Raw genomic sequence first — 13,482 nt, 5'->3', positions numbered from 1 at the left:
ATCATTATGTAATGAACGTGCATCGTCAGAAGCATACGTCGTCACAATGGACGTTGACTTCATAAAGACTTCTTTATTATTATCAAAAGTCTCAAATGTTTCAATGTATAGCCCTCATCAAATGTTTCAATGTATAGCCCTCATCAAATGTTTCAATGTATAGCCCTCATCAAATGTTTCAATGTATAGCCCTCATCAAATGTTTCAATGTATAGCCCTCATCAAATGTTTCAATGTATAGCCCTCATCAAATGTTTCAATGTATAGCCTTCATCAATATTTTTCTTGTTCATGGTTTCGAAGGAAAAAGGGGATTTCATGTTCAAACAACTGGTGTAGAGGGGCTAGCTTAAATAATGTCCATGGTTCCTACAGAACTCCAACAGTGAGAACCCTAACTGTGTGGGGATCGAGGGAGTGTTGGAGGCGTACTTCCAGAGTCTCCGCACCGTTCAGCTCTACGGACCCACCAACTTCGCTCCTGTCATCAACCAGGTGGCACGGTGAGAGAATGACAGGAAATTAACACACACACACGAACACACACAAACTCACACACCCATGACACACATGCATGTACACATATATGCATGCACGCAAACACACACACACACACATATACACGCACACGCACACACACACACCCACAAACACATACAGAAAGAGTACAGACACACACACACACACACACTTTAAACCCCCTATGCTCCTTTGAGACCCCTCTTTCAAAGTCACTGAGATCTCTTCATATAGCCATGATAGCCAAAATAATGGGCAGCTGGGCATTTTTATACATGACCCTAAGCATGATGGGATTTTCATTTCTTAATTAACTCAGGAACCACACTCTTTCAATATACTTTGTATCCTTCATTTACTAAAGTGTTTCCTTATTAGGGTGGTTACCTGTATATACGTGCTTTGACTTGCTTGACACAATACAAGAGTCACATACATGCAGATACAGTACATGACCACAAGTATGTGGACACCTGCTCATCAAACATCTCATTCCAAAATCAGTGGCATTAATATAGAGTTGGTCCCCCTTTACTGCTTTAACAGCCTTCACTCTTCTGAGAAGGCTTTCCACTAGATGTTGGAACGTTGGAGCTTTCGACTCTGTCAATCACCATGTTCTTATCGGCAGACTAAACAGCCTTGGTTTCTCTAAAGACTGCCTCGCCTGGTTCACTAACTACTTCTCAAATAGAGTTCAGTGTGTCAAATCGGAGGGCCTGGACCTCTGGCAGTCTCCACAGGGTTCAATTCTCGGGTCGACTCTTTTCTCTGTATATATCAATAATGTCGCTCTTGCTGTGGGTGATTCTTTGATCCACCTCTACGCAGACGACACCATTCTGTATACATCTGGTCCTTCTTTGGACACTGTGGTAACTAACCTCCAACTGAGCTTCAACGCCATACAACACTCCTTCCGTGGCCTCCAACTGCTCTTAAATGCTAGTAAAACTAAATGCATGCTCTTCAACCGATCGCTGCCCGCACCCAACCGCCCGACTAGCATCACTACTCTGGACGGTTCTGACTTAGAATATGTGGACAACTATAAATACCTAGGTGTCTTGCTAGACCGTAAACTCTCCTTCCAGAATCACATTAAGCATCTCCAATCCAAAGTTCAATCTAGAATCAGCTTCCTATTTCGCAACAAAGCCTCTTTCACTCATGCTGCCAAACATACCCTCGGAAAACTGACTATCCTACCGATCCTTGACTTCGGCAGTGTCATTTACAAAATAGCCTCCAACACTCTACTCAGCAAATTGGATGCAGTCTATCACAGTGCCATCCGTTTTGTCACCAAAGCCCCACCAAAGCCCCATATACCACCCACCACTGCGACCTGTATGCTCTCGTCGGCTGGCCTTCGCTACATATTCGTCGCCAGACCCACTGGCTCCAGGTGATCTATAAATCTTTGCTATGTAAAGCTCCGCCTTATCTCAGCTCTCTGGTCACCATAGCAGCACCCACCCGTAGCACGCGCTCCAGCAGGTATATTTCACTGGTCATCCCCAAAGCCAACACCTGCTTTGGCCGCCTTTCCTTCCAGTTCTCTGCTGCCAATGACTGGAACGAATTGCAAAAATCACTGAAGTTGGAGACTTATATCTCCCTCACTAACTTTAAGCATCAGCTGTCAGAGCAGCTTACCGATCATTGCAGCTGTACACAGCCCATCTGTAAATAGTCCAACCAACTACCTACCTCATCCCCATATTTGTTTTTGTTTTTCTGCTCTTTTGCACACCAGTATCTCTACTTGCACATCCTCATCAGTACATAGCACAGTGTAAATTGCTGAATTGTAATTACCTCGCCACTATTGGCCTATTTATTGCCTTACCTCCTTACTTCATTTGCACACCCTGTGTACAGATTTTTCTATTGTGTTATTGACTGTAACTCTGTGTTGTTTTTGTCGCATTGCTTTGCTTTATCTTGACCAGGTCGCAGTTGTAAATGTGAACTTGTTCTCAACTGTCCTACCTGGTTAAATAAAGGTGAAATATATATATATATTTTTTAAAGAATTCTGTGGGGACTTGCTTCCATTCAGCCACAAGAGCCTTAGGGAGGTTGGGCACTGACGTTGGGCGATTAGGCCGGGCTTGCAGTCGGCGTTCCAATTCATCCCAAGGGTGTTAGATGGGGTTGAGGTCAGGGTTCTGTGCAGGCCAGTCAAGTTCTTCCACACCGATATCTACAAACCATTTCTCTATGGACCTCGCTTTGTGCACGGGGGCATTGTCATGCTGAAACAGGAAAGGGCCTTCCCTAAACTGTTGCCACATAGTTGGAAGCACAGAACCGTCTAGAATGTCAGTGTATTCTGTAGCGTTAAGAACTAAGGGGCCTAGTCCGAAACATGAAAAACAGCCGCAGACCATTATTCCTCCTCCACCAAACTTAAGAGTTGGCACTATGCATTCGGGCAAGTAGCGTTTTCCTAGCATCTGCAAAACCCAGATTCGTCCATCGGACTGCCAAATGGTGAAGCGTGATTCATCACTCAAGAAAACAAGTTTCCAGAGTCCAATGGCGGCGAGCTTTACACCATCCCAGCCGACGCTTGGCACTGCTCAAAGTGATTTTAGGCTTGTGTGCAGCTGCTCAGCCATGGAAACCCATTCCATGAAGCTCCAGACAAACAGTTCTTGTGCTGGCACTTCCAGAGGCAGTTTGGAATTCAAGAACAGATTACTTTTACGCATTACTGTCACGTTCTGACCATAGTTCTTTTGTATTTTCTTTGTTTTGGTGTGGTCAGGGTGTGAGTTGGGTGGGTTATCTATGTTTTGTGTTTCTGTGTTGGTTTTCTCGTTTGGCCTGATATGGTTCTCAATCAGAGGCAGGTGTTAGTCATTGTCTCTGATTGGGAACCATATTTAGGTAGCCTGTTTTCTGTTGGGTTTTGTGGGTGGTTATTTTCAGTCTTTGTGTGTCTGCACCAGACAGAACTGTTTTCGGTTGTTTCTTTGTTATTTTGTTATTCAGTGTTCTGTTTTGATGATTATTAAACATCATGAACACTTACCACGCTGCACCTTGGTCCTCACCTTCTTCCACAGACGACAGCCGTTACAATTACGTGCTTCAGCACTTGGCGGTGCCGTTCAGTGAGATTGTGTTGTTGCTCCTAGACGTTTCCACTTCACAATAACAGCACTTACAGTTGACCTGGGCAGCTTTAGAAGAGCACAAATTTGATGAACTGACTTGTTAGAAAGGTGAAAAATACAACTTTTATCAATTTTAGAAGAAGGCTGTAACATAACAAAATTTGAAAAAAGTGAAGGAGTCTGAATACTTCCCGAATGCACTGTACATTATGCAAACACACAAACTCCCTCACCCTCCCCCACAAAACACACACACACAAAACCACACACACACTCCTCTCCCCTGCAATTCTCCACCCTTACGTTGCCCTAGGCCCCAAGAGTTAATTTGACAAGTTCTCTCTCTCTCTCTCTCTCTCTCTCTCTCTCTCTCTCTCTCTCTCTCTCTCTCTCTCTCTCTCTCTCTCTCTCTCTCTCTCTCTCGCTACGTCTCTCTCTCGCTACGTCTCTCTCTCGCTACGTCTCTCTCTCGCTACGTCTCTCTCTCTCTCTCTCGCTACGTCTCTCTCTCCGTCTCTCTCGCTACGTCTCTCTCTCGCTACGTCTCTCTCGCCTCTCACCTCTCTCGCCTCTCTCTGACAGACAGCCTAGCTTAACTGCTCTTCCCTCCTCTCGGTGTGCTCATGCATTCTTAATGAGCTGGGATAGGATTGGGCCTTGGGACCATTACAGCTTGTCAGGAGTCGTGTTGCTGAATGTTGTCTGAATGTATAGGACACTGTAGTACTAGAGAGGGCTGTTTAGTTCATTGAAATATAATTCATTATATCATTTTGTTGTTGTAGCATTAGAAAGGAATAGTAGATGTCCTTTCGTCTGAATGTGTTTTAATGTTATCCATCTCCTTATCTTATTCTAAGGCGGTCCACAGAGGTGTTATATTGTGTCCCGGCATACTTTCCATAGAAATGAGTAGAGCCTCAAATATGAATAATAGACAATCTTGTGTTATTGGTAGTCTCCCAGCTAGGAAGTAAGACTACACTCTTTCCCAAACTTAATCAAATATTTTATGAGGCAAACATTTTTTTTTAATGTATTTCATGAAATATACCTTCTCTTTATTTTTAGCTGTCTCATAATATATAAGTATGGCAATATCCTTTCCAGCGAATGTGGCAGCTCGGTTGCATAACTAAATAGAGTGGGATGCTGTGGCTCGACTGTGGCCTCAAGGACTTAATGAGCTCTCATTCAATGAGGTGCTATATTACCATGACGATGATGATGATGATGCAGCTGATGATTAGCACCACCACGAGAGAATGAAAGGAATAATATTATCTTTTTCATCTCTCTTTCCTTTTTCTTGCAAATGTTTACTTTCTCTCTTTCTTTCTCTTCATACCTTTTTCTATTGTCTGCTATTATCTCTCCTGTTTTACCTTCAGCTCTCATCTTCTCCTTTCCCACTCTTTCTCTCTCGCCCTCGTCTCCACCTCCCTCTCTCTCTCAATCTTTCTCACATTTTCCCTCCATTCCATTTGTTCTGCTTCGTCATCCTCCTCTCCCCCTTCTCTTCCCTTGTTCCGGCTCTGAGACAGTCGGCTCGTGCGACTGTGGGTGCTTGTGGGACAGAGATGGTGATGGTGAAGCTGAGGCCATCCAGTCGTGTGGATTGTCAATATGTGAGGTGTGAGGGTGAATCAATCCACTCCTAGGCTCCTTCACCTCCTAAAACCCAGCATAGCACCAGTTACTATAATAATAACTTGCACATTATAGTAATAACTACCACAGATTAGTAATCACTACCACAGATTATTAATAACTACCACATTATAGTAATAACTACCACATGATAGTAATCACTAACACATGATAGTAATAACTAACACATGATAGTAATAACTACCACATTATAGTAATAACTACCACATTATAGTAATAACTACCACATTATAGTAATAACTACCACAGATGAGTAATAACTACCACAGATGAGTAATAACTACCACAGATTAGTAATCACTACCACAGATTACTAATAACTACCACAGATAAGTAATCACTACCACATTATAGTAATCACTACCACATTATAGTAATAACTACCACATTATAGTAATAACTACCACATTATAGTAATAACTACCACATTATAGTAATAACTACCACATTATAGTAATAACTACCACATTATAGTAATAACTACCACAGATAAGTAATAACTACCACATTATAGTAATAACTAGCACATTATAGTAATAACTAGCACATTATAGTAATAACTACCACAGATAAGTAATAACTACCACATGATAGTAATAACTACAACATGATAGTAATAACTAGCACATTATAGTAATAACTAGCACATTATAGTAATAACTACCACAGATAAGTAATAACTACAACATGATAGTAATAACTACCACATGATAGTAATAACTAGCACATGATAGTAATAACTAGCACATGATAGTAATAACTAGCACATGATAGTAATAACTAGCACATTATAGTAATAACTAGCACATTATAGTAATAACTAGCACATTATAGTAATAACTACCACACTATAGTAATAACTACCACATGACAGTAATAACTACCACATGACAGTAATAACTACCACATTATAGTAATAACTACCACATTATAGTAATCACTACCACAGATTAGTAATAACTACCACATGATAGTAATAACTACCACATGACAGTAATAACTACCACATTATAGTAATAACTACCACATTATAGTAATAACTACCACATTATAGTAATCACTACCACAGATTAGTAATAACTACCACATTATAGTAATAACTACCACATGATAGTAATAACTACCACCTTATACTATAAACTACCACCTTATACTATAAACTACCACCTTATACTATAAACTACCACACTATAGTAATAACTACCACATTATAGTAATAACTACCACATTATAGTAATAACTACCACATTATAGTAATAACTACCACATTATAGTAATAACTACCACATTATAGTAATAACTACCACAGATAAGTAATAACTACCACATGATAGTAATAACTACCACATGATAGTAATAACTACCACAGATTAGTAATAACTACCACATGATAGTAATAACTACCACATGATAGTAATAACTACCACATGATAGTAATAACTACCACATGATAGTAATAACTACCACATGATAGTAATAACTACCACATTATAGTAATAACTACCACATTATAGTAATAACTACCACATTATAGTAATAACTAGCACATTATAGTAATAACTACCACATTATAGTAATAACTACCACATTATAGTAATAACTACCACAGGTTAGTAATAACTACCACATTATAGTAATAACTACCACATTATAGTAATAACTACCACATGATAGTAATAACTACCACCTTATACTATAAACTACCACATTATAGTAATAACTACCACATTATAGTAATAACTACCACATGATAGTAATAACTACCACATTATAGTAATAACTACCACAGGTTAGTAATAACTACAACATTATAGTAATAACTACCACATTATAGTAATAACTACCACATGATAGTAATAACTACCACCTTATACTATAAACTACCACATTATAGTAATCACTAGCACATTATAGTAATAACTACCACATGATAGTAATAACTACCACACTATACTATAAACTACCACATTATAGTAATCACTAGCACATTATAGTAATAACTACCACATGATAGTAATAACTACCACACTATAGTAATAACTACCACAGGTTAGTAATAACTACCACATTATAGTAATAACTACCACATGATAGTAATAACTACCACCTTATACTATAAACTACCACATTATAGTAATCACTAGCACATTATAGTAATAACTACCACATGATAGTAATAACTACCACACTATAGTAATAACTACCACATTATAGTAATAACTACCACATTATAGTAATAACTACCACATTATAGTAATAACTACCACAGGTTAGTAATAACTACCACATTATAGTAATAACTACCACATGATAGTAATAACTACCACCTTATACTATAAACTACCACATAGTAATAACTACCACATTATAGTAATAACTACCACATGATAGTAATAACTACCACATTATATGAACTACCACATTATAGTAATAACTACCACATGATAGTAATAACTACCACCTTATACTATAAACTACCACATTATAGTAATAACTACCACATTATAGTAATAACTACCACATGATAGTAATAACTACCACACTATACTATAAACTACCACATTATTGTAATAACTACCACATTATAGTAATAACTACCACATGATAGTAATAACTACCACATTATATGAACTACCACATGATAGTAATAACTACCACATGATAGTAATAACTACCACATGATAGTAATAACTACCACATGATAGTAATAACTACCACATGATAGTAATAACTACCACATGATAGTAATAACTACCACATTATAGTAATAACTACCACATTATAGTAATAACTACCACAGATTAGTAATAACTACCACATTATAGTAATAACTACCACATGATAGTAATAACTACCACATGATAGTAATAACTACCACACTATACTATAAACTACCACATTATAGTAATCACTAGCACATTATAGTAATAACTACCACATGATAGTAATAACTACCACACTATAGTAATAACTACCACAGGTTAGTAATAACTACCACATTATAGTAATAACTACCACATGATAGTAATAACTACCACCTTATACTATAAACTACCACATTATAGTAATCACTAGCACATTATAGTAATAACTACCACATGATAGTAATAACTACCACACTATAGTAATAACTACCACATTATAGTAATAACTACCACATTATAGTAATAACTACCACATTATAGTAATAACTACCACAGGTTAGTAATAACTACCACATTATAGTAATAACTACCACATGATAGTAATAACTACCACCTTATACTATAAACTACCACATAGTAATAACTACCACATTATAGTAATAACTACCACATGATAGTAATAACTACCACATTATATGAACTACCACATTATAGTAATAACTACCACATGATAGTAATAACTACCACCTTATACTATAAACTACCACATTATAGTAATAACTACCACATTATAGTAATAACTACCACATGATAGTAATAACTACCACACTATACTATAAACTACCACATTATTGTAATAACTACCACATTATAGTAATAACTACCACATGATAGTAATAACTACCACATTATATGAACTACCACATGATAGTAATAACTACCACATGATAGTAATAACTACCACATGATAGTAATAACTACCACATGATAGTAATAACTACCACATGATAGTAATAACTACCACATGATAGTAATAACTACCACATTATAGTAATAACTACCACATTATAGTAATAACTACCACAGATTAGTAATAACTACCACATTATAGTAATAACTACCACATGATAGTAATAACTACCACATGATAGTAATAACTACCACATTATAGTAATAACTACCACATTATAGTAATAACTACCACACTATAGTAATAACTACCACATGATAGTAATAACTAGCACATTATAGTAATAACTACCACATTATAGTAATAACTACCACATGATAGTAATAACTAGCACATTATAGTAATAACTACCACATTATAGTAATAACTACCACAGATTAGTAATAACTACCACCTTATACTATAAACTACCACATTATAGTAATAACTACCACACTATAGTAATAACTACCACACTATAGTAATAACTACCACACTATAGTAATAACTACCACATTATAGTAATAACTACCACATTATAGTAATAACTACCACATTATAGTAATAACTACCACATTATAGTAATAACTACCACATTATAGTAATAACTAGCACATATTAGTAATAACTAGCACATTATAGTAATAACTACCACATTATACTAACTACCACATGATAGTAATAACTACCACAGATTAGTAATAACTACCACACTATAGTAATAACTACCACACTATAGTAATAACTACCACACTATAGTAATAACTAGCACAGATTAGTAATAACTAGCACATGATAGTAATAACTACCACAGATGTGTAATAACTAGCATAGTATAGTAATCACTACCACAGATTTGTAATAACTACCACACTCTAGTAATAACTAGCACATGATAGTAATAACTACCACAGATTAGTAATAATTACCACATGATAGTAATAACTAGCACATTATACTAACTACCACATTATAGTAATAACTACCACACTATAGTAATAACTACCACACTATAGTAATAACTACCACACTATAGTAATAACTACCACATTATAGTAATAACTACCACATTATAGTAATAACTACCACATTATAGTAATAACTACCACATTATACTAACTACCACATGATAGTAATAACTACCACAGATTAGTAATAACTACCACACTATAGTAATAACTACCACACTATAGTAATAACTAGCACAGATTAGTAATAACTAGCACATGATAGTAATAACTACCACAGATGTGTAATAACTAGCATAGTATAGTAATCACTACCACAGATTTGTAATAACTACCACACTCTAGTAATAACTAGCACATGATAGTAATAACTACCACAGATTAGTAATAATTACCACATGATAGTAATAACTAGCACATTATACTAACTAGCACATTATAGTAATAACTACCACATTATAGTAATAACTACCACATTATAGTAATAACTACCACATTATAGTAATAACTACCACATTATAGTAATAACTACCACATGATAGCAATAACTACCACAGATTAGTAACAACTACCACATGATAGTAATAACTACCACAGATTAGTAATAATTACCACATGATAGTAATAACTAGCACATTATACTAACTACCACATTATAGTAATAACTACCACATTATAGTAATAACTACCACATTATAGTAATAACTACCACATGATAGTAATAACTACCACATTATAGTAATAACTACCACATGATAGTAATAACTACCACATGATAGCAATAACTACCACAGATTAGTAACAACTACCACATTATAGTAATAACTACCACATTATAGTAATAACTACCACATTATAGTAATACCTACCACATTATAGTAATAACTACCACATTATAGTAATAACTACCACATTATACTAAATGCTAGCACATTATAGTAATAACTACCACATTATAGTAATAACTACCACATTATAGTAATAACTACCACATTATAGTAATAACTAGCACATATTAGTAATAACTAGCACATGATAGTAATAACTACCACAGATTAGTAATAAATACCACAGGTTAGTAATAACTCCCACAGGTTAGTAATAAATACCACATTATAGTAATAACTACCACATGAGAGTAATAACTACCACATGACAGTAATAACTACCACATGACAGTAATAACTACCACATTATAGTAATAACTACCACATGATAGTAATAAATACCATATTATAGTAATAACTACCACACTATAGTAATAACTACCACATTATAGTAATAACTACCACATTATAGTAATAACTACCACATGATAGTAATAACTACCACATGATAGTAATTACTACCACAGATTAGTAATAACTACCACAGATTAGTAATAAATACCACATATTAGTAATAACTACCACAGGTTAGTAATAAATACCACACTATAGTAATAACTACCACACTATAGTAATAACTACCACACTATAGTAATAACTACCACACTATAGTAATAACTACCACATTATAGTAATCACTACCACAGATTAGTAATCACTACCACAGATTAGTAATCACTACCACACTACCACATTTCAGCACAGCAGCAGAGACTATAGTAATTACTACCACATTCCACCTCAAGTGGAGTTGAAAACAAGAGCTGCAGGGAATTATTTTGGTTCTCGAACACCACCCACCTCTCCTATCCACTGTTTCCTGGAGAGGGAGAGAGACTTTCACACACTAGTGTGAGAGAAGTAGACACAGAGAGATAGAGAGGATGTGATAGTACTCAACTCCATTTACGCTGCACTCTTTTCCTATGCCCCTCCGGCCAGACGGTGAGAGTGAGCCAATCAGACAGTGAGCCAGGGGGTCTTTGTCCAATCAGACAGGCAGCAGCCAGTGGGTCTTTGTCCGCCCCGCTGTCTCTTACCATTACCTGCCTGACAAACACCTACACAAAAACACTCAGCAAAAACTGCCATGTTTATGTGAACAGTCTGGACAACGTAACACTTCTATAACAACAGTCTGGACAACGTAACACTTCTATAAGAACAGTCTGGACAACGTAACACTTCTATAAGAACAGTCTGGACAACGTAACACTTCTATAACAACAGTCTGGACAATGTAACACTTCTATAAGAACAGTCTGGACAATGCAACACTTCTATAAGAACAGTCTGGACAATGCAACACTTCTATAAGAACAGTCTGGACAATGCAACACTTCTATAACAACAGTCTGGACAATGTAACACTTCTATAAGAACAGTCTGGACAATGCAACACTTCTATTAAGAACAGTCTGGACAACGTAACACTTCTATAACAACAGTCTGGACAATGTAACACTTCTATAAGAACAGTCTGGACAATGTAACACTTCTATAAGAACAGTCTGGACAACGTAACACTTCTATAACAACAGTCTGGACAATGTAACACTTCTATAAGAACAGTCTGGACAATGTAACACTTCTATAAGAACAGTCTGGACAACGTAACACTTCTATAACAACAGTCTGGACAACGTAACACTTCTATAAGAACAGTCTGGACAATGCAACACTTCTATAACAACAGTCTGGACAACGTAACACTTCTATAACAACAGTCTGGACAATGTAACACTTCTATAAGAACAGTCTGGACAACGTAACACTTCTATAACAACAGTCTGGACAACGTAACACTTCTATAACAACAGTCTGGACAACGTAACACTTCTATAACAACAGTCTGGACAACGTAACACTTCTATAACAACAGTCTGGACAATGCAACACGTCTATAAGAACAGTCTGGACAACGTAACACTTCTATAAGAACAGTCTGGACAATGTAACACGTCTATAAGAACAGTCTGGACAACGTAACACTTCTATAAGAACAGTCTGGACAATGCAACACTTCTATAAGAACAGTCTGGACAACGTAACACTTCTATAAGAACAGTCTGGACAACGTAACACGTCTATAAACACGTCTATAAGAACAGTCTGGACAATGTAACACTTCTATAACAACAGTCTGGACAACGTAACACTTCTATAAGAACAGTCTGGACAATGCAACACTTCTATAAGAACAGTCTGGACAACGTAACACGTCTATAAGAACAGTCTGGACAATGTAACACTTCTATAAGAACAGTCTGGACAATGCAACACTTCTATAAGAACAGTCTGGACAACGTAACACTTCTATAACAACAGTCTGGACAATGTAACACTTCTATAAGAACAGTCTGGACAATGCAACACTTCTATAACAACAGTCTGGACAACGTAACACTTCTATAAGAACAGTCTGGACAATGTAACACTTCTATAACAACAGTCTGGACAATGCAACACTTCTATAACAACAGTCTGGACAATGCAACACTTCTATAAGAACAGTCTGGACAATGTAACACTTCTATAAGAACAGTCTGGACAACGTAACACTTCTATAACAACAGTCTGGACAATGCAACACTTCTATAAGAACAGTCTGGACAATGCAACACTTCTATAAGAACAGTCTGGACAATGCAACACTTCTACTGTAAAACATCAATTAACAGGCCGGGCCTTTATTTGCTTCCATCACTGAACATA

At 36.4% G+C, this 13,482-nt stretch overlaps 1 protein-coding gene across 2 annotated transcripts in view; it reads left to right on the top strand.

Moving 5' to 3' along the window:
• Positions 1 to 13,482, top strand: part of LOC139536251 (copine-9-like) — a 147,137-nt gene that overhangs the window by 118,809 nt on the left and 14,846 nt on the right. For both annotated transcript variants that reach the window (XM_071336610.1, XM_071336611.1), the window contains exon 17: positions 376 to 503. In XM_071336610.1, the coding sequence (XP_071192711.1) occupies positions 376 to 503 (128 nt within the window). The remainder of the gene's footprint in view (positions 1 to 375; positions 504 to 13,482) is intronic.

This window comes from Salvelinus alpinus, chromosome 12 (assembly GCF_045679555.1).
Source record: "Salvelinus alpinus chromosome 12, SLU_Salpinus.1, whole genome shotgun sequence".
Taxonomy (NCBI): Eukaryota; Metazoa; Chordata; class Actinopteri; order Salmoniformes; family Salmonidae; genus Salvelinus; species Salvelinus alpinus.
The sequence above is the reverse complement of the archived record's forward strand: the minus strand, read 5'-3'. Positions and strand labels throughout refer to the sequence as shown.